We start from the raw sequence: 21,120 nt of genomic DNA, 5'->3' as shown, positions 1-21,120 counted from the left end.
TGATTAGATTTGTTAATTTTAGATGATTAATTATTGCTAGATAGTTTTTGTAGCAAATTTATTGTCTGTTTTGGCTGGTTGTATATCATTGTCAGTCTTACGATTTTCTTATGGTTCTAAAATGCGTCGTTGAAACTGTGAGGCTGACGACGTTACGTAACTGGCCAAATAAGACAATATCTGCTTATGGTGGATTTAAGTTGTTTCAATGGTATTAGAGTCAGACACTAGGCAGCGTGCTAGCGATGACGCTAAGCCTTGAAGGGTGTGGAACACTGAGCGGTGTGTCAACGAGGACGTTAGGCTCCTAAGGGGGTAATTTGTAAGATCCCACATCAATTGAAGAGAGAAATGAGTGTCAATGAGTGGCCTTGAAGGAGGTGGATTGTAAGATTTCACATCGATTGGAAAGAGGAATGAGTGACAACGAGGACGTTGGGTCCTGAAGGGGAGTGGATTGTTAGCTCCCACATCGGTTGGAGAAGGAAAGGATACATTTTTTATAGGAGTGTGAAAATCTCTCTACTAGACCCGACTCCTTTTAAAAATCTAAAAGGGAAGCCGAAAGACAAAGTCCAGAAACGACAATATCTACTACCAATAAACTTATATGGTTACAAAGTCAAATCATCGGATGAAATTGTAATTTGTTTTTCATTCATAATGGAATTTTTAATTTATTCAAGAAAATTATATACTTTTACTTCCGACATAAAATACATATATTTCAAATTTATTATCATTTATCTTTTATTTCTTCTCTCAATCATTTGGGATATTTGCGAATCGTTCGCCTGTAACTATTCAATATCTTTATAAAAAATTAATAGGTAAGAATTTGTGTGGCCGATTCTATTTTAAATTTGATAAATGCATTAAGAAAAAAAAATTTAATAAACAAGAAACCACAACTACAAACAAAACTTATCATATCTAAAAAAAACAACAAAAATCAAATTAAAAACAAAATAGAAAAAGAAAATCATGCCAAAAAAAAATGAGAAATTGAGAAGGGTCGAGAAAAATAAAAAAGCAGAAGAAAAATAAAAATTAACCAAAGCAAAAAAAAAATAGGTGAAAAAAAACATAACAAAAAAAATGAGAGGTGTACATTGAATCCGACAACACGACACAGTACTATAAGAGTTGGGTTGGGTCAGATAACATTTCAAATGGGATAGGATTAAGGAAACTTTTTAGATCAATCTATAAATTGCAAATTCGTTTGTTGTCTTTCACGGTATCTTTTAAAATCTTTCATGACTATGTAAAAAAATATTAAGAAATCGAAGTTACATTCTAAATAAAGTATGTTGATAAGATATAAGTATGTCAATGATATTCTTGATCTATCGAAAAAGAAGTAGATCAATTACGTTGACATACGTATATCAATTGATATACCAAAAACCCTAAATTTCAAACTTTCGTGTGGTTAGGGTTATTTCTGACTTTTCACCTTTATTATTTTTGTTGAGTCACATTAAATTAAAATGTTGGAATTGTCGGAGTCTAGCTAGTTTGCTACCCTTACTCGATAAATGAAATTTTGAGAACTAAAATATACGTATTTAACTATGATGCTCAATATTTTTTGGAGAAACAAGGCAAGGAGAAAGAACAACAAGAACTTTCATAAAAAACATGTTAAGAACAGCCGACATAAACTTAAAAACATGTGTATTAACACCAACTAATGACAACATCATCATCTCAAGCACCATTTATTTTCAAGAACAAAAGCATATACGAACTTCATTATTATTATTATCATTAGCATACTTAATAAGGCCACTCGCCATCCCAATTGCCTGGAGGATCATAATTGCAAGACACAAACCACCAGCCATTGTTGCATTGAACTCTCGCACACCCAACACGATAAGAGCTTTGCCAAACAACCTGCGTGTAATGAAGACACTCACCTCCAGCACATGCATTAGTGTTGTAACTATAGTAAGGCTTTTCATCAACCCATAGCTTCACTGCAGCTGTGCCAGTGAATCCATTGTTGCCCTTTGCAAGGTTCTCGCCATACGGCCCGTTCGAATGCACCAATTGGCAATCTCCTTTCCTCGAGTTCGCGTATGTTTGAGCGTAGGCGGCTAGAGTTGTGTTCCATACCATGTTTCCGACGCCGACGGCTGATCTGGCTGAGTTGTGGTTATTAATGTAATCTTGAGCTGAATTCTGGGCATCTGATGATTTGACTAAAAGGGTCGAGAGAAGAAGAATGAGTGTAAGAATAGTCATCGTTGTTCGGGTTTGGATGAGGAAATGGAAGTAAGGGTAGGGAGATTTATAGTGTGATGGTAATAAAATTGTGAAGGTGGTAAAGTGAGTGAAAGTGGGCATTGCAAGCAAAGGGCTTTTTAAGTGTTAAATGGATGAAATTTGAATCAAGACATCCCCTTTAGACTTTGAAGCTTTGCGGTAGGCTCGGGTAAGCTATGGAAAGGATTATTTATGGTGAATTTATGCGTTTACCAAGAGAAGTCCCATGTGCTTTTTGGGAATGAGGAAGGAAACCATATGGATTAAGTTTTAAAACATGAATTCTTTGTTTAAAATACTTCATTAAATAAGTGGAAAAGAGTTTGATTACATTTTTTTTTATCTACGGGATAAACTTCAAAAAAGATGTCACGAAAATGTTGTTCAAATTATCCTAAGATATTGCAATTAATGTTATATTAAAGAAGAATCAAGCTTCATTTATTCATTGACGGTTTACAAATTTTTTGTGGATGATAATCTAGAGCTATACGGCTTTTAACCAAATGCTAAGTTTCTTTGCAATTGTATATAGTTTAGGTTACATGCTTATAAAGAAAGAATGTTTCGTTCTCCCCCCAATCGATGTGGAATCTCACAATCCACCTTGTCTACTGGGGAGAGGTTTCCAAACCCTTATAAAAAATGTTTCGTTCTCCTCCCAACCGATGTGGGATCTCACAATTCATCCCCTTCAGGACCCAACGTTCTCAATAACACTCATCCCCCTCTCCAATCTACCTCTCTTTGGGGCCTACATCCTCGCTAGACACCACCTAGTGTCCACCTCCTTTAGGACTCAGCATCCTAACTGGCACACCGCCTAGTGTACACCCCCCTTTGGGGCTCAGCATCATCTCCAGCACACCACCTGGCGTCCACCCCCCTTGAGACTTAGCATCCTTGCTGGTACACCGCTTGATTTCTGGCTCTTATACCATTTTTAACGGTCCAAGCCCACAGCTAGTAGGTATTGTCCTCTTTGTATTTTTCTTTTCGGGTTTCTCCTCAAAGTTTTTAAAACACATCTGCTAAGAAGATATTTCCACACCTTTATAGACCTTGAGGTATTATTATAACTCTCATAGTCTTTTAGTCCTCATGGAATGTTCGATCTTCAAGAACTTAGAGAATTCTTCTAATTTATTTGTCTCTAAATTCTCTTTAATTTTTCTATCATGATTTCAATATTTCAATCGTTTATGAGTTATCCATGAGTATATGGGTTTGAACTTTGATGGCCTTTCAGCTCGACCATTCGAGTCTCGGGTTCAGTGGCTTTGGGTCCAATCGTTTGAGTTTTAGGTCAAATACTAAATGTGTCATTTTAGGCTTATTTGATCAATGGTTTAAATACCATTATAACCCAATTCGACCAAACAAGACTTACTTGATACCACATCTGTAACGTTACTTGGGAACTTAATTTAGAATACATTTCAATTTGTATTATTTCAATCTATCACCATTAAAATTTAAAATAAAAATTTCTTAACAAGACTTGGCTTAAATCAATATTGTTTAATGTTCTAAAATAATCTTAAGCTAGACCAAAAACAAAAACCAATTTCATTGGGACAAGTAATTATTATTCTATTAGAAAAATTATATTGTTTGGAATTAGATCATAACAATAACATTGTATAGACTTTGACTCACATGTCTTGGCGACTTGGTTGATAATGACAACTCCTACATATACATGTTAAATTATTATGATCTAATTCCGAAAGCCTTTGCTTATGAACGTGGATCGAACAAAATTTTCAGACTCTTGGCGTAATTCAATTGGTTAAGGTATAAACAATGAAGAATTTAGGGTTTTAAATTTTTTATCCGAAAAAAAAAATCTATAGTATTATCGATAATATAATTTTGCCTAGTTCTTAGAGAATTCGATTAACAATTTCTTAAGCTTAAATGGGTAATCGTTTGACTTAAAATTTTGAAAAGTTTACGTTGATGACACATTTATGCTCAAAGTTGTGTCTAATTTGGCGTCAATTTTGACTTGTACATGATAACAACACGCTCCTTGTGAAAATCCCACGTTGGTTGGAGAGGAAAACGAAACACCCTCTATAAGGGTGTAGAAACATTTCCCCAACAGACATGTTTTAAAGCTTTGGAGGGGAAGCCTGAGAGGGAAAGCCAAAAGAGGACAATATCTGCTAGCGGTGGATCTGGGCCGTTACAAATGGTATCAGAGTCAGACATCAGGCTGTGTGCAAACAAGGAGGAAGGATTTATTGGGGTCCCATACGATTGGAGAAAGGAACGAGTACCAGCGAGGACATTGGGCCCCAAAGGGGGGTGGATTGTGAGAATCCCATATTGGTTGGGGAGGAGAACGAAACACCTTCTATAAGGGTGTGGAAATCTTTCCCTAGCAAACGCATTTTAAAGCTTTGGAGGGAAAGCCCGAAAGGAAAAGCCTAAAGAGGACAATATTTACTAGCCATGGATATGAGTCGTTACACTTCTAGTTCTACCCTATTTAGCTCGGTCACGTCAAGACTATCGGGATATTTCAAGCAACGATCTTTCTAAACTCTTGCAAAGGTTCTATCACAAATAACATTCTTCATCCTAGCACTCGAATTTCTTTTATTATTTGTCATCTTGTTCATACAAATTTCAATATATGTCAAAATAATTTGAGGTTGGCTCCAAATCCATTCAATTTAGAGATAGTCTTTGTTATTCTTTTCCTCTTTCTTAAATGGTTAATTATTAGCTTTCATATTTTTCCATGGAAAAAATGTACAAGTTTTATCTTTCAAAGTTAGGCTCATTCTAATCTCACGATCAAAGAAAACAATTGAAAAGTCAAGAGAAATACACGAGTATAATACACCTCCACCTTCTTTTTGTCCACTATTTTTCTTATTTATTTATTTATTTCATTTCGGTCCTGAGTTCAGTCAAGTCGAGACATTTTTTAGATTCAACTTAATTGGTCTGCTACTAAATTTTTTCAATTCGAAAAACTTTCATTAAACAATGAATTCAACTCAACCCAACCATAAATTTTTGTAAACAGAGTTCATTTGGATTATTCAGGACCGTTTATTCAATTTTTTTGTTTTGAAAAAAAATTAATATATTAATTTGTTTATTTTCAAATATTTTAACCTTTCAAATTAATATATTAATTTGTAGGGCCCCAAAGAGAGGTAGATTGGAGAGGGGGATGAGTGTTATTGAAGACGTTGGGTCCTGAAGGGGGTGAATTGTGAGATCCTACATCGGTTGAAAGGAGAACGAAACATTTTTTATAAGGGTTTGGAAACTTCTCCCCAGTAGACAAGGTGGATTGTGAGATTCCACATCGATTTGGGGGAGAACGAAACATTCTTTCTTTATGAGCATGTAACCTAAACTATATACAATTGCAAAGAAACTTAGCATTTGGTTAAAAGCCGTATAGCTCTAGATTATCATCCACAAAAAATTTGTAAACCGTTAATGAATAAATGAAGCTTGATTCTTTTTTAATATAACATTATTGCAATATCTTAGAATAATTTGAACAACATTTTCCTGACATCTTCTTTGAAGTTTATCCCGTAGATAAAAAAAATGTAATCAAACTCTTTTCCACTTATTTAATGAAGTATTTTAAACAAAGAATTCATGTTTTAAAACTTAATCCATATGGTTTCCTTCCTCATTCCCAAAAAGCACATGGGACTTCTCTTGGTAAACGCATAAATTCACCATAAATAATCCTTTATTAGTTTATGTTATTTTCATTATTTCAAAATGTTTGATGTGAACAAGTTTTTTGAATTTTTGATTGACTTCAACTAAGAATAGAAAAACACCAAAAATAAAGAAGAGAGGAACTAAATTAGGAAGTTGATTGTTAGAATCCATGGCGCATATGACGCGAAGCCTTGAGTGAAAGGCATTGGTTGTCCCTATAAATAAAAGAACAAAAACCCTTCACAAGCAATCCATCCTCACATTCTTCTTCTTGTTTTTTTTCTTTTCTTTTCTTTTTTTTGTTGTTGCATCATCAAGCCTCAAATAAAAAAAATAGGATGTCGAAAATGACACTCGCGGCGGCGACGCTGTGCTTGGTTGCACTAAGCCTAAGGCACGTGGTGGTAGGTCAAGAACCCGGGGACGACTTCGTTAAGGCACACAATGCAGTTCGAGAGAAGAAAGGGGAGCGTCCGGTGTTCTGGGACGAATTACTTGAAGAACATGCTAAAGCCTATCTCCAAACCAAGGTGGAAACTTGTGAGATGGTGCACTCCACAGACTCTCCTTATGGGGAGAACCTGGCCACGTCAAATGGGGATTTGACGGCGGAAGGTGCGGTGGCGGCATGGGCGGCTGAGGAGAAGTACTATGACCATAAAAACAACAGATGCGTGGGTGGTGAGTGCCGCCATTACGTCCAATTGGTGTGGAATGCCACTTTTCTTGTGGGTTGTGCCACTGTTAAGTGCCGTAACACTTGGACTTTGGTTGGATGCAATTATAATCCTGCTGGTAACATTGTCGGCGAGGAGCCCTATTAGTTCATCATCATCAACCTTTATTTCTTTCATTATTATTACTCAATTTCCTCATCCCATTCCCATTCCTTTCTTAACTATTATTACAACCATTCTTTGTTTCAATTTCTGTACTTCATTTCAATTCCATTGCCGGGTCAACCCTGGTTATTCCATTTTCAATGGTGTGCCTCTTTACCACTTCTTTTACGAGCTTAACCAATTAAACTCTATACTTAATATTAACTTCGTTTAATCGATTGTTTTATGAAAACCAAATCATGTCTAATCCTTTAATACTAAACTCAAACTTTGTATACAAGTTAGCTATCTATTTACTCACCAATTCTAACGTGTTATTGTTTTGCTCTTTAGAATTAAGCTAAATGAAAAATTACATTTATTTTTGTGTTTGAAGTTGACTCAATTTTCTTCCTTTAATTTTGTTGAAATTTCTTTCTTCCTTTCCCTTATGGGAAGGAAGGATTAAGAAATGTGGTAGCCGGAAGCGGAACAAATGTACTCACAATACCAATGAACGGAATTACGGTTCGGAGAGAAGAAGTTCCCCTACATCCACGGGTAGCAACCAATCACTAATGAACCAAGTGTTACAAGTGAATACCTCACTATCACACTACAAAGACTCTCACCAATATGTCACTCAACAAATACGATGTGACACTCAAAACTCTCCCAAATCCCTGTACCACTTGTTGGGAATGGATGTTCGGAATGGAGGGAGAGTTTATTTTTGAATAGCATTACAGAATCAAATCTCCATATGACTGAGATTAAATCTACAACAAGAAAATCCTTTTGATTTGGTTGGTTCAGAATCTTTTCTATGATCAGATTTGACTATGTCGTGCATGACCATGCTCCGTAAGATCNTCTATGATCAGACTTGACTATGTCGTGCATGACCATGCTCTGTAAGATTCGGTTATGTTTTATCTTATTTAATAGTATGAAAATGCATTCATACTATTAAGAAAATCCTATTGTAAGAACAGAATTTGGTGCAATGTTTCCCAAGATTTGGTCTCTCTAAGCCTCCGGAAAAAACATGAAAAAAAAGGCTTGATTTGGTCTCTCTACCATTTATCTATTGATTTGGTCTCTCTAAGCCTCCGGGGAAACATGAAAAAAAAAAAGGTTCGAATGGTACGATCCTACCATTTATCTATTTATTTGTAGTGTGATGGGTTGATCATACCTATTAGATTCATGAGGTAAGGTATTACTATAAAAAGCGGAAGAAGCCGAGCGACAAGAAAAAATTACCATCGTAGCAGCATGTATAAGAGCCGAAATCCCCTCACCCCAGAATGAATGGTACGATCCCTCGGTCACCCCTCACCCCAGAATGAATGGTACGATCCCTCGGTCACCCCTCACCCCAGAATGAATGATACGATCCCTCGGTCACCCCTCACCCCAGAATGAATGATACGATCCCTCGGTCACCCCTCACCCTAGAATAAACGGGTCGATCTTGTAGTTCTTGATCTTATGTTTAGGTGCTTCGTTTTTTTTTTTTTTTTTCCTTTTTATTGAGGCTGAACCTAAACCTGTTCTCATCTATGTACTAAGGATGTATGAATTCTTAAGAATAGAGGACTTTCGAGATCGATCTACAAATGAATAGAAAGTTGGATCTACGTTCATTTTGAAAATACAAAAAAAAGAAAAATGAGAGCTCATGTAACCATTAAAAATTAGAAAAAAGATGAGATCAACCCAATTTGATACCAATGGGTATGATCAACCCATCCCAATTTATATTTTAAGTTTTCGAAATGGTCAGCTTATAGATTCAACTTCAAGTCACTCTCACTTATCCAAATTAGATATAAGCCTTGGCCAGCAAAAATTCATAACACTTACCCTCAAAATTAAGATGGAATTCATAACACTTACCCTCAAAATTAAGATGGAATGGCATACGATAAAAATTCATAACACACAATTATCTGGTTAAATATTAATGTCTTCTTAAGCAAAAATTCATAACACACTCAAAACTAAGATTGAGTCGCATACAATCATCTTGTTAAATGTTTATCTTCTCAATTAACGAGGTCTTCCAGAGACATGAATCATAAGACATACTTTATATTCAATAAACTCCCATATATATCTATAACCATCAAAGTATTGATACTATTAACTAAGGACAAAGACATACAAAGCGTGTGATGAGATCTGTTGTCTTTGTATTTTGTTCTTTCCCCAAGTTTTATTTAGTTTTTCTATTAGATTTTAACACTTTTTATAATTCTACGTTAAGTAAAAGTTATGAGATTTATATATCAATGATAAATTCAATTGGATCCGAAATATGATTATGGATCAGGCCAATTCAATAGATAAATGGATTTGATGACTTGATCCCTATAACAATTCAAGTTCACTGCTAGTTGTTCACGGTTTTAAAATGTGTTAGGGTCGGTTAGGGAGTGGTTTCTCACAATCCGCCCCTACCCCTTCACAATCCGCCCCTACCCCTTTAGGAGCCATGACTCTAATACCATTTATAACAACCTAAACTGCTTATAAGAAATGTTTCGTTTCTCCCTCCAACCAATGTTACTCAAATAATTGACATTCGTCAACATCGAGCGTGGCCATTGGTTCACATGGCTACAAAGCCCTATAATTGACATAGTCTACAAAGATCATTGCGGCTGCCAATGCAAAGCCATGGTTTTTAATACCACCTCTCTTGGGCATTGCCCATGTGAGTGAGCATCGCTTTCATAATCTTTTCCTTTATTTTATCTCCAAAGTTATAAGAACATGCATGTCAATATCTAAGCTTTCTTTTAGTTTTGTGGGCTTTCTATAAACTATATACCCATATTTTATTAATAATTCATATAAGTCAAAAGTTTAAGTGGGGTGATCCAAAACTTTTTGTTTAACCACAAAATATTGGTGTTCGTGGATTGCATTGAGTCGGGTTGAGACATTTTTTAAATCTATCACAATTATTCGAGTTGTTAAATTTTCAACCTAAATAACTCTCGTTAAATATTGAACCCAACCCAAATCAACACAACCATGATTTTTTTTTGGATCGGATTAGATTCGTGTACAACCCAAACCTACTAGTAGCAGATATTGTCCAATTTGGTCAATTACGCATCATCATCAGAGTGAGTCATCAGATGGTTTAATGTATTAGTCGGAGTAGGGCTAGACCCTGTCATAGTAGACGCGTTTTAAAAACCATGAGTATGATGGTGATACGTAACGAGCCAAAGCAGCCAATATTTGCTAGTGGTAGGTTTGAGCTGTTATAAATGGTATTAGAGCTAGACACCAAATAGTGTGTCGGCGAGGATGTTGGGTCCTTATGGGGGGTGGATTGTGAGATCTCATATCGGTTGGAGAGGGAAACAAAACATTACTTATAAGGGTGTAGAAACCTCTCCCAAGTAAACGTGTTTTAAAATCGTGGAACTTATAATAATACATAACGGGCTAAAACGAACAATATCTATTAGTGACAGACTTCAGATGTTATACTCACGTTGTGCATATCATTTATTCAAATTTTTATTTTTAATAAAACATGACAACAATTATATATTTAATAAAGTTCAAGCCATTATTGTCACTGTCTATATCTCTTTTAATTTCTCCGACAGAATTTGGTTGCTTCATTATATTCTGGTTGAGATAATTAAATACAAGTTGAGATGTCAAGCGTTCTAGATTTCTTTTTTCCTTTTTGTAAAAAAATTGCTACATTTTCTTTTTAATTTCCATTTTAGATTGAGATGTGAAATTTGAGTGGGCTATATTGGCAAATCTAGCATTTTTTAGATTTTTGTAATGATCCATGCTCAAAATTTAGATCAGGATTCGAATTTGACACGTGATGGTCCCGACATCCTATATGACATGGTCAAGTTACCCTCTATTCCGCATCTGATGGCCCTGACATCCCCTACGGCATAGTCACATTACCTACTCCTCGTTTCTTATGAGTAAAGACTATCCCCAAGTTAGATCAGGATTCGAATTCGCACGTGATGACTTCGACATCCTATACGACATGGTCGTGTTACTCCCTGTTCCGCATCTGATGACCCCGACATCCCCTGCGGTACAGTCACATTACCTACTCCTCGTTTCTTAAGAGTAAAAACTAACCCCACAGACCAATACGATTCCTTACTCCTTGCTTCATAAAAGTAAAGACTATCTCCACAGATCAACACGACTTTTTCGTGGGATGCTTCATCCTCACTCGCATGCATCCCAAGAAAATTCATAGGAGGTTACTCAATATAGAATTGCTACAAGTAAAGCACGCTTAACCATAAAGTTCCTATGATTGAGCTACCGAAAAGAAAGATGTATCTGATATAAGTAGTAACTTTCAATTCTTTCAAACTTTTCTTAGTCATTCTATCCTCAAGGATCGCTCTTATTTAGATACTCCTCGTTTACTCGGGTGTCATAATTTATAAGTAAATTTTTTTTTTAGTTATACCAATTTTACTCTCGTTGATATATTTACAACTTATCCTACAATATATCAATACTCATTCGAAATTCACTTGAAATTACACGAGTATCGATATATTACCGATACAGTAATGATATACTTAAAATGTAATTTATATTAGTATTGGCATACTATTGAAACAACGATATTATACTTTATATGCATTTCGAACGAGCATTGTTGAACGGTTCATACAGTAATGCTTCACTTGAAATTGCATTTTCGAATGAGTGTTGATATACCATTTATACACCAATTTCATACTTGAAATCAATTTTGAATGAGTATTGATATACTAATTGTACATTAGTAGTATATCGAAATTTAAACATTAAGACGTATAAACTACTCATTATACATATCTATATCTATATCTATATATATATATATATATATATATATATATATATATATATATATTTTGTAAAATACATGATAGAGCATCATATAGTTCTTTCTTATAGATCCCCAAAGTTCAGTAAGGATATTGGCCTACATAATTTCCAGGAGGATAATAGCTGCAGATCACAAAAACCCAATTGTTCTCACATTTCACTCTAGCACACCCTATGTTCTTAGTGTCCCTCCACACTATTTGTGTATAATGACCGCACTCGTCCCCGACGCATTGATTCAAATGGTGGTTGTAGAACTTTTTCTCGGTTGCCCAAAACTTCACTGCTTCCACGGCGGTCATCTCGCCGTACCCCTCGGCAAGGTTTTCGCCATAAGGTCCATTAGAGTGCTCCATCTCGCAGGTTTCGATCTTACTATAGGCGTAATTTTGAGCATAGACGGCGAGATTATCGTCCCAAGAGACCGGCCCAACCCCGACTGCCGCTCGGACGTCGTTGTGGGTGTCGACGAAGTCTTCCGGGGAGTTTTGGGCGTTGGAGATGGGAGCTAGGAGGAACCCTACTAAGCATATGGTAGAGAGAATGGTGGGGGAAGCCATTTTCAAAAGGTCTTGGTGGAGGGGATTTGGGGTCCGGTAGAGGGCATTTATAGAGAGGGATTTAGTGGTTTTAAAGAGAAGGTGATTCTTTATTGTTTGTTGCATAATGGGACATTATGTCGATATGGGTCATGCATGTGTTCATCTGACCTACTTTTGTTGATAAATTTGCCACCTTATTTGGTAGGAAATTATCGCTTCTCATTAATGGCTAAGTCTTTCTAATTAATATCAGTTTCGTAACTATTTAGTTTTATATTTTTATCTATTGATTTCTTTGTCATAATATTTACACCAATTTTTGGATCTCAAACTACCGTGTACTAGAGACTCATCAATTAGAATTAAGAACTAGTAAAAGCCTCATTGAATCGGATCTGAATTGTGAAAATGGCAAAAAAAAAAATAAGCAAAATCACCTCCAAACAAAGTGACTCATGAGTTTTAGGGTTGTTCTATGACCAAATTCGTTCCCGAATCGACTCGATGAGCTAAAGTTCTTTGGAACTTTTAACATTTAGTTTCAAATTTACGTTTTGGTTGTTTGGTTTGATGAAACAAGCGGTGAAAACGAATGGAATTTTGTCAAGAAAGTCATATAGCTCTTAGGAGAGCTAGAGATTAGCGATTGAAGATGAGTTGTTTGGCTTCTGCTCGACGAGTGCAACTAGCATCTCATCGGCTAGATCGATGGTTAGAGTTTCCTATTTCCTATTTTTTTTGTTTTCCGAGAGGTGACAAATTGTGTAATTATATTCGAGTCATTTGGATGGATCTAATAACTTAGAGATCTTAGCCCTACCCTCATAATCTTTTCCTAACAAAAGGTTATGAAATATTTTAGTTATAAGTATTTAAGAATTTTTACTTATAAAAAGAATAAATATTCAACAAATTTCAATACTCGATAATTAATAGGGATGGTTTTTTCGATGCTATAAGAAATCATGGGACAATAATGACACAATATTTTATTTTTATTAATAATAACATATGGGCCATACATCTCTTAAGTTCACATGCATTTTTTTTGTTAAAAAAAAAAAAAAAGTTCACATGCATTTTATAAAAGGATGTTATCGAAGAAATAACACTATGTTCAAGCTCAATACTAGCAGATATTGTCCGTTTTAGTTCGTTACGTATCGTCGTTAGCCTCATAATTTTAAAACATGTCTACTAACAAGAGGTTTCCACACCCATATAAGAAATGTTTCGTTCCCTTCCCCAACCGATGTGAGATCTCAAAATCTACCTCCCTTGGGGTCTCGTGTATTCACTGGCACACCACCCGGTGTCTAACTGTGATATCATTTGTAACCGTCCAAGCCCACCACTAGCAGATATTGTTCATTTTAACTCGTTACGTATCACTACTAGTTTCATGGTTTTATAACGCGTCTACTAATAAGAGATTTCCACACTCATATAAGAAATGTTTCATTCCCTTCTATAGTTTTGTGTATTTTAAGGAAAAAAAATATCCCAAACATATTTAGTATGGAAGATTAATTTATTATTTTGTGTTTCTGTGACGTAATATTGTCATCGGTTATAATTTGGATGTGTCGAATCTGTCTTATATTTCAAAATATTACACTTATTTTAATTGGTTAATAGATTTAGAATCTTACACTTTTCTTTTTCAACTTTCTCTCATGCTCACTTTTTTTTTAAATATTTGTGAGTCTTTTATTAATTAATTTAGTTTTTTAATTTTAGTATCATTAACTTTTCATAGATATCAAAATTAAATTAGTTAAACAAGTAATTTTATCTAATTAATAGCAAACTCCCACAAGTTGCTCCATAAAGGTAGCAATTAATTATGGAATTGAGTAATTTAATGAAGTGGGAATTGTTGATTTGAAAACTCAAAAGGTAAGATAGCATGGGTTGTCGTCATAGGTTCACATGTCCCATAAACTGACAAAGTCTAAACGGTTGGATAACTTACAATATCTTTTAGTTGTTTTGTTTGATAAGCAATTCATGGTCTTAATAGTACTTTGCACATGTGACTCCCAATCACTTTCGTAATCTTGTCCTATTAGTTTACAATATTCATGCCATTGCTTAACTTGTACGTTTCGGTTTTTGTGTTAATTTGTCTTCTTATTTTTCTCGTTTTAATTTAACTTGGAAGGTCTTTGCGTAAAGGTGTTCAATGTACGAAGAAGTAACGTAAAACTGGTTGAGGTATATGTATTCAAATAAAGAGGTCAAAAATTTGAATATTTCATTATTATTCGATTTAGTTATTTTCAAACTTTTTGTTGCTTCATTTAATGGAAAAATTTTAATTTTGAAGTTTTTGATTTACGGGTTAGAGTGGTAATTATGAAATGAGATGATGTAATGTCCTATGTTTAGGATTCGGCTTTTGATGATTCTGACATTCTCTTTTATCCTCTTTCGCATGACCATGTTACTTACTTGTTGTTTCGAAAAATGAAGACTATCTCCACGAGCGAGCTACTATGTGGCACATGCGTGTGTCATAGTGAGGGTGAGCATTCTGAGACGAGTGTTTTCCTTTCAAATGTGTTTTTCAAAAACAATACTGGGAGGCACGAGTGTGTCAGTATTGTGCTCTAACCCATGTGTTGGAGGTCGGATTTTGTACCCACTATCTGGTATGGTATCCATAAATGACATGGTATAGGCACAGGAGGGCCAATGCCTCGATAGAACCGAAATGGATGGATGTTCGGGATGTCTTGATGTTATGAACGACATGTGAACCTGTTCTCGATGGCATGACCAAGTGAGCTGTGATAACCGACGACACCTTGTGACTTAAGATGACGTCAAGACATATGAGACATGTTAATTGAGTACCAAGATGGAATGCGACGTTGCATTAAGAAATCTTGGCATCGTGTAGAGACAAGGTAGAGTCGAATGACTTGGCCTAGTGTAGAGACAAGTTGGTTGTGTCATGGACAATTGAACATGCACGCACAGACGTTATGTGTGGTCGAACAATCTTGGATTCTACACAAGTGATGTTCGGTTGGCGAAAACAAATATCGTTTAAGATCCAACGAAGCCACAAAGATAGACAAAAAATGAACATGGGGCTTGGGATCTCCTCAAGACTTGTCGTGAGAGTATCAAGATCACGACGCCGCACAGTTGAAAAAGTACGACCACAACAATGAGATCCTAAAAAAAAACAAGCTTAATCACTTATCATTTGTATAATTTAGTCACTTGGGTAAGCATATTAATTGCAACTTAATGGGTTTCCTATCAAATCTAATAGGTCGTGGTTAATCACCTAGATACAAAAATTGACTACAATAGGCATATAGATAAGTTTCCTATCCCTCTAGGTGTATTCCATGTACCAGCGGGGAAGGTGATAGCAGAATTCGAGCAATTTAGTTCGAGATAAAAAATTGCACAAACTTTTTGTACGCCATAGCCTAAAAAATGCAATAATATAATAAAGTTGAACAACGAGTTTGACTCTTTGTTCTTAAACCAAAATGAATAAGAAGATACTTGAAAAGGTTAATCATATAAGTAAAAAGATCAAGTTTCTACGTTCTCCAAGCAGTTGATCTTAGTGTGCTAGCCGCAGCTACACGACCTACAAGCAAGACCAACGAGACCAAAGAAGGCAACCCGTGGCGAGTGGACCTAAAAATCGTTTAGGACTTGAAATTCGGACTTTCGCGATTTCAATGTGTACAAACAATATTTGCATCAAACCAAAGGTTGAATAGGAGCTGAACTCGATTTCTAACACTTACTTCGTAAGATAATAAACTTTGTCGACTCATATTGACAACATTTTCATTAAAAATAAAAACACAGTTCGATCTCCTGTGCCATGGACGAGTCATTTGGTTAAATATTTTGTTTACAATAATCCAGATATACGATTGGAATGTCTGAAAATATAATATATAATACCTAAAAATTAATTAAGTTTAATGTTGCATAACCAAATACTTCTAACAATTACATTATACTCCTCAACTTTAAATAAATATTTTTATTAATTATTTTATTTTTATTAAGTTAATTTATTAAAATAATTTTAATCCATTCCTATTTTTTAATGGAATGATTATCCTCAAATAAATTATTTAAATTTTTTATTATTAAATATTTAATACAACTTATTTTAACATACTTACAATTCCTATATAATTAGAATAATTATTAATAAATCAACAAAAATATTTCAAAAGAATAATTATATGTATAAAATAATTATTGCAAATAGACTATTTAATTAATAATAGTTTTTTTTATTATTAATCAAAATTTTAATTTAAATCAATTAATTACGTTTTAAAATTATAATATATTAATGAATGAGCTCATCAAAATTAATTCGAATAAATAATTAGTTATAATCTATCAAAACCAACTTTTTATTATTGACTATGCTAACTAATGCTAGTTTACTAGTTATCTAATTAATAAAATTTTATTTGTTATATATATTTAAATAAATTACTATAGATTTATTATAATTAAATAGTTAACTATATTAATATTGATAAACAACGATGGATTAAATAATTAAGTATATCCATCGTGGTTTTCAATTTTAAAACTTTGAAACAAACGTGGACTTAAATGTTCGTGCCTCGAGTTAACTTTTAGGCAACAGTTTGGTTTTTCGGGTATAATTTGTAGGGCTCGAGATTGTTAATAAACAATTCGAATAATATCTTTATGTTACATACAAAGGCTAGCTATGGAGCAAGCTAGCATGGCATATTATAAAAGATCAAAACTTGGATTAAAATATTGATAAAAAAAAATAATAATAACAAAATTTGAAGGGTGGAGGTTGAGCGAGCTTGTCTCGGACCAAAACTCTGTCTTTTCTTTGTTACACAACCCTAAATATACAGTTCCTTTGTTCTTCTAGCTATGGTTTTATTCTGAGATCAAGTTTAGTAAGGAAGTTCGTTCGGATGGTTTCCCGAAGGATAATAGTTGCAAACGGTGAAAATGTAATCCTTGATGCACTCAATTTCAGCACAGCCAATAGATGTTGTGTCCTTCCACACCACCTGCCTGAAATTCCCGCACTCTTCCTCCATGCACTTGTTTTCTTTGTAGTCATAATATTTCTTCTCCATAGCCCACTTGTCCACGGTCAATTTTGCTGTTGTATTATCGTATGCTTCTGCCAAGTTTTCGCCATAAGGTCCATTAGAGTACTCAAACTCGCAGTTACCTATCTTTGTTTTGGCAAAATTTCGAGCATAGATAGCCAAAGTGGTGTTCCAAGACACCGGGCCGACGCCATACTCGGCGCGGATGACATTGTGGGCATCAACGAAGTCTTTCGGGTAGCTTTTGGCAACCGTGGGAGAGATCGAAGCTAAGATTAGGGCAAGTCCCACTAACCAAATTGGAGATGCCATTCTAAAGAATTGTTAGTTGAAGGATTGGTAGGGTTGTATTGGTTTAAGGTATTTATATTAAGAAGATCACATGATTTTGTTCCATTTTGTTGGGATAAAAATATATGAAGAGATAAAAGTGGAGAAACATTCAAATTCCTTAAATTCCTCATCATGGAACATTGTTGTGTGGACTGTCGAATACAAATTCCTAGTTTCTCTCAAAATAAAATTTAATGTTTCATTATACAAAAAGAAACTTATAAAACTTAAATTGAGAGAATGACATCAATTTACACTAAAAAAAATTAATATCTTAGATAAAATACATTTTCCCTCGAGTTTTAAGTTGGTGTATAATACATTTTTGATATCTTTCCTATGAAGTTTGTGTCTGATGTTGTTTTTGTTTATTTATTTTATTAATATCATAATCGTAACGATTCTAAATTTTCTACTTAATTTAAGGTCGCTACTGTATACATATCATGAACATTAAATACGGAAATAATTCATAACTTCTTCGTAACAAAAATTTTATCTTAAAACATGGTCATGGATTTATGTGTTCAAAATTATCTTTATAACAACACAATAAAAGACTAAAATAAATAAATAAACATTTAAATTAAAAACATCATGTTCTAGCCTAAGTTTAAGAAAATAAATGCAACTACTCTATGCATGTGTCAGGATCTCGAATTAAGGTGTCGTCATCATCCATACATGGATATCTTGTCTTTATTTGAAATAAAAGTAGCACGTGGAGTCTTTTAAGAAATACTTATAAGTAACCTCACTGTCGGAGTTATGCAAACACATGCAATTTCATGAATGAGACGTGTCAGAACAATTTATTTTCTTAATGCAGCTATCCTAATGGGCAATGATGTAGACTTAATTTCACTCCACACGGCCCACACGTGCGAGTATGAACCCACGAGACAGTTTGTACACCTCTTGGGCCCCCTTTCTGGTCGAGCGAGCATTCTTGAGAGTTATTGATGTCAGACACCCGTTAGGAATAACAACCGTCACGATAGCATTATGATAAACATAATGAACGTTTTCCTGCCTAGTAGTGTACGCGTTCGTACTATCGTGAAGGAATATGGGTATCCTCCAATGCATGAACACACAATAATGCATGAAGTCCCAACATTTTTCCATTTTCATTATCATTTAATACAACCCTTCTAGCGTCTCCCTTCATATCATATCATTTTATCATATCATTTCTCATATCGTTTACCATATCATTTATTGTATCTTGCACGCGTATTTTGGGTTCTATTTCATGCTAGTTCGTCGTTTTACATTATTGGGACCTCATGCATTATTGTGTGTTCATGCATTTGAGGAACCCCTATTCCTTTACGATCGTACAGACGAGAACGCTAATAGGCAGGAGAACGATCATTATGTTTGACATAGTGCTGTCGTGACGGTTGCTACTTTTAACGGATGTCCGGCAACAATAGCTCCCAGAGAATGCTCATCCGACCAGAAAGGGGCCCAGGAGGTGTGCGAATTGACTTGTGGGTCCATACTCGCGCGTGTGGTCCATATGTAAGGAAATTAATTACACATCCAAGTTTCCCGTTAGGATAGCCACCCTAGGAAAATAAACTATTATGATAGGACTCATGCATGCAACTGTGTGTCTTTACATTATAACAACAATAGGGGTTCGCTTATTGAGTATTTCTTAAAATACTCACCACGTGCTACTCTATCTTGGAAGAGTGATAATGGCTAAATATAAAATGCTAGTTAGATAGCTAGATTATGACTTTGAAAAACGTGCCTAATCTGGAGNAAAAAAAAAAGAATGAGACGATTAAAATAACTACTCCACAACTCAACCTATAACTATTCCAATGAGAGAATCTGCGGAAAAAAAAATTGCAAGCATAGTCTCTTACATGTTTATAATAGAGCTTGATCTCAAGTAATAAAAGAGAGGAGGAGAATGAAGCATTGATTATAAGAATGTGAAAACTTGAGGGAAACTCAAACAAAGAGAGCCCAAAAAGGATAATATTTACTAAATCCAAACAAAGAAAGCCCAAAAAGGACAATATTTACTAGCGGTGCGCTAGGCGATGTGCCAGTGAGGAGTCTGAGCCCCGAAGGGGATGAACACGAGACAATGTGCCAACAAGAACATTGGGCCCTGAAGGGGGTGGATTGGGAAGGTCCCACATCGATTGGAGAAGGGAATGAGTGCCAGCGAGGACGTTAGGCGTTGAAGGAAGTGGATTGTGAGATCCCACATCGGTTGGAGAGGAGAACGAAACATTCTTTATAAAGGTGTGAAGAAAACTTCTTCCTAGCAGACGCATTTTAAAAACCTTTCTGAACAAGAAAGCCCGAAGAAAATGGTCTGTTACACAAGTCAGGAGGAAGAGAAACCTTAGGATAGTCGTATGGACGAAAGCTCTTCATATCATCCTTGTCCATTTTCTTGTCCATTTTCAAAACCTTTATTCCTTACATTCGAGAATAAGGGTGTTCGAAAGTCAATTAAAACCTATCGAATTGGACACAATCGAACCTAATTGGCTGGTTTGGTCCTCTTTTTTCTCGTATTTCTCGATTTAGAGCAACAAAAACTAACTTGTTAGATTGAAATGTCATTGAAGGTATCCATTTTCATTCTAATAGAATGAAANAAAAAAAAAAAAAAAAAAAAAAAAAAAAAATTCTAAAAAGGATTATTCATCTTGATACCAAACATTCATTTTCTTGTTCTTGTGTCGTCTGATTCCGTTTGCAATTCACAATCTAAAAAAGTTATAAAAATAACAAGAAATAATTCAAAGTCGAATTCCGTGACTATGGTATAGAGTTGTGAAAATTACAAAACATTGGCTTGGTGTGAAAGTAAATAACTTGTTCATATAGCACTAAGTACGTACACAAATAAAAGGGATAATTATTGATAACTAAAATAACAAATTTCGAATGGCCGAGCTGTTATTTTGATATGAAGTTTAGTAAGGAAGTTGGTCGGCATAGTTCCCTGGTGGATAATAGTTACAAACGGTTAAAATATAATCCTTGATGCACTCAACTTCAGCGCATCCAATAGATGTTGTGTCCTTCCACACCACCTGTCTGAAATGCCCGCACTCTTCCTCTATGCACTTGTTTGATTTGTATTCATAAAACTTCTTCTCGCTAGCCCAATAGTTCACGGTCAATTCTGCTGTTGTTTTCTCATATGCTAATGCCATGTTTTCGCCATAAAGTCCATTGGAGTACACCATCTCGCAGGTACCGATCATTGTTCTGGCGAAATCTTGAGCATCAACAGCCAAAGTGGTGTTCCAAGACACTGGGCCGACGCCATAATTGGCACGAACGGCATTGTGGGCATCGACGAATTCTTTCGGGGTGCTTTCGGCAACTGTGGGAGAGATCGAAGCCAGGATTAGAGCAAGTCCCAAGAACCAAATTGGAGATGCCATTCTAAAGAAT

At 35.1% G+C, this 21,120-nt stretch overlaps 5 protein-coding genes across 5 annotated transcripts; 1 reads left to right on the top strand and 4 right to left on the bottom strand.

Moving 5' to 3' along the window:
* Nucleotides 1–1,711: 1,711 nt before the first annotated feature.
* LOC111776257 (basic form of pathogenesis-related protein 1-like) lies at nt 1,712–2,265 on the bottom strand. Its single transcript, XM_023655660.1, has one exon. It carries the CDS (start codon nt 2,251–2,253, stop codon nt 1,783–1,785), a length of 471 nt encoding a protein of 156 aa, XP_023511428.1. The 5' UTR covers nt 2,254–2,265; the 3' UTR covers nt 1,712–1,782.
* A 4,011-nt stretch (nt 2,266–6,276) lies between these two features.
* On the top strand, nt 6,277–6,965 carry LOC111776414 (basic form of pathogenesis-related protein 1-like). The gene has a single exon (XM_023655850.1). The coding sequence runs from the start codon at nt 6,321–6,323 to the stop codon at nt 6,804–6,806; it is 486 nt and encodes a 161-aa protein (XP_023511618.1). The 5' UTR covers nt 6,277–6,320; the 3' UTR covers nt 6,807–6,965.
* Nucleotides 6,966–11,725: 4,760 nt separating this feature from the next.
* On the bottom strand, nt 11,726–12,317 carry LOC111811916 (basic form of pathogenesis-related protein 1-like). The gene has a single exon (XM_023698975.1). It carries the CDS (start codon nt 12,257–12,259, stop codon nt 11,780–11,782), a length of 480 nt encoding a protein of 159 aa, XP_023554743.1. The 5' UTR covers nt 12,260–12,317; the 3' UTR covers nt 11,726–11,779.
* A 4,718-nt stretch (nt 12,318–17,035) lies between these two features.
* LOC111776399 (basic form of pathogenesis-related protein 1-like) lies at nt 17,036–17,658 on the bottom strand. Its single transcript, XM_023655838.1, has one exon. It carries the CDS (start codon nt 17,656–17,658, stop codon nt 17,182–17,184), a length of 477 nt encoding a protein of 158 aa, XP_023511606.1. The 3' UTR covers nt 17,036–17,181.
* Nucleotides 17,659–20,457: 2,799 nt separating this feature from the next.
* LOC111776397 (basic form of pathogenesis-related protein 1-like) lies at nt 20,458–21,110 on the bottom strand. Its single transcript, XM_023655835.1, has one exon. It carries the CDS (start codon nt 21,108–21,110, stop codon nt 20,634–20,636), a length of 477 nt encoding a protein of 158 aa, XP_023511603.1. The 3' UTR covers nt 20,458–20,633.
* Between the last annotated feature and the right edge of the window lie 10 nt (nt 21,111–21,120).

The sequence above is a fragment of the Cucurbita pepo genome, chromosome LG15, assembly GCF_002806865.2.
Source record: "Cucurbita pepo subsp. pepo cultivar mu-cu-16 chromosome LG15, ASM280686v2, whole genome shotgun sequence".
NCBI lineage: Eukaryota > Viridiplantae > Streptophyta > Magnoliopsida > Cucurbitales > Cucurbitaceae > Cucurbita > Cucurbita pepo.
This window is presented reverse-complemented; position numbering and strand designations above follow the sequence as displayed.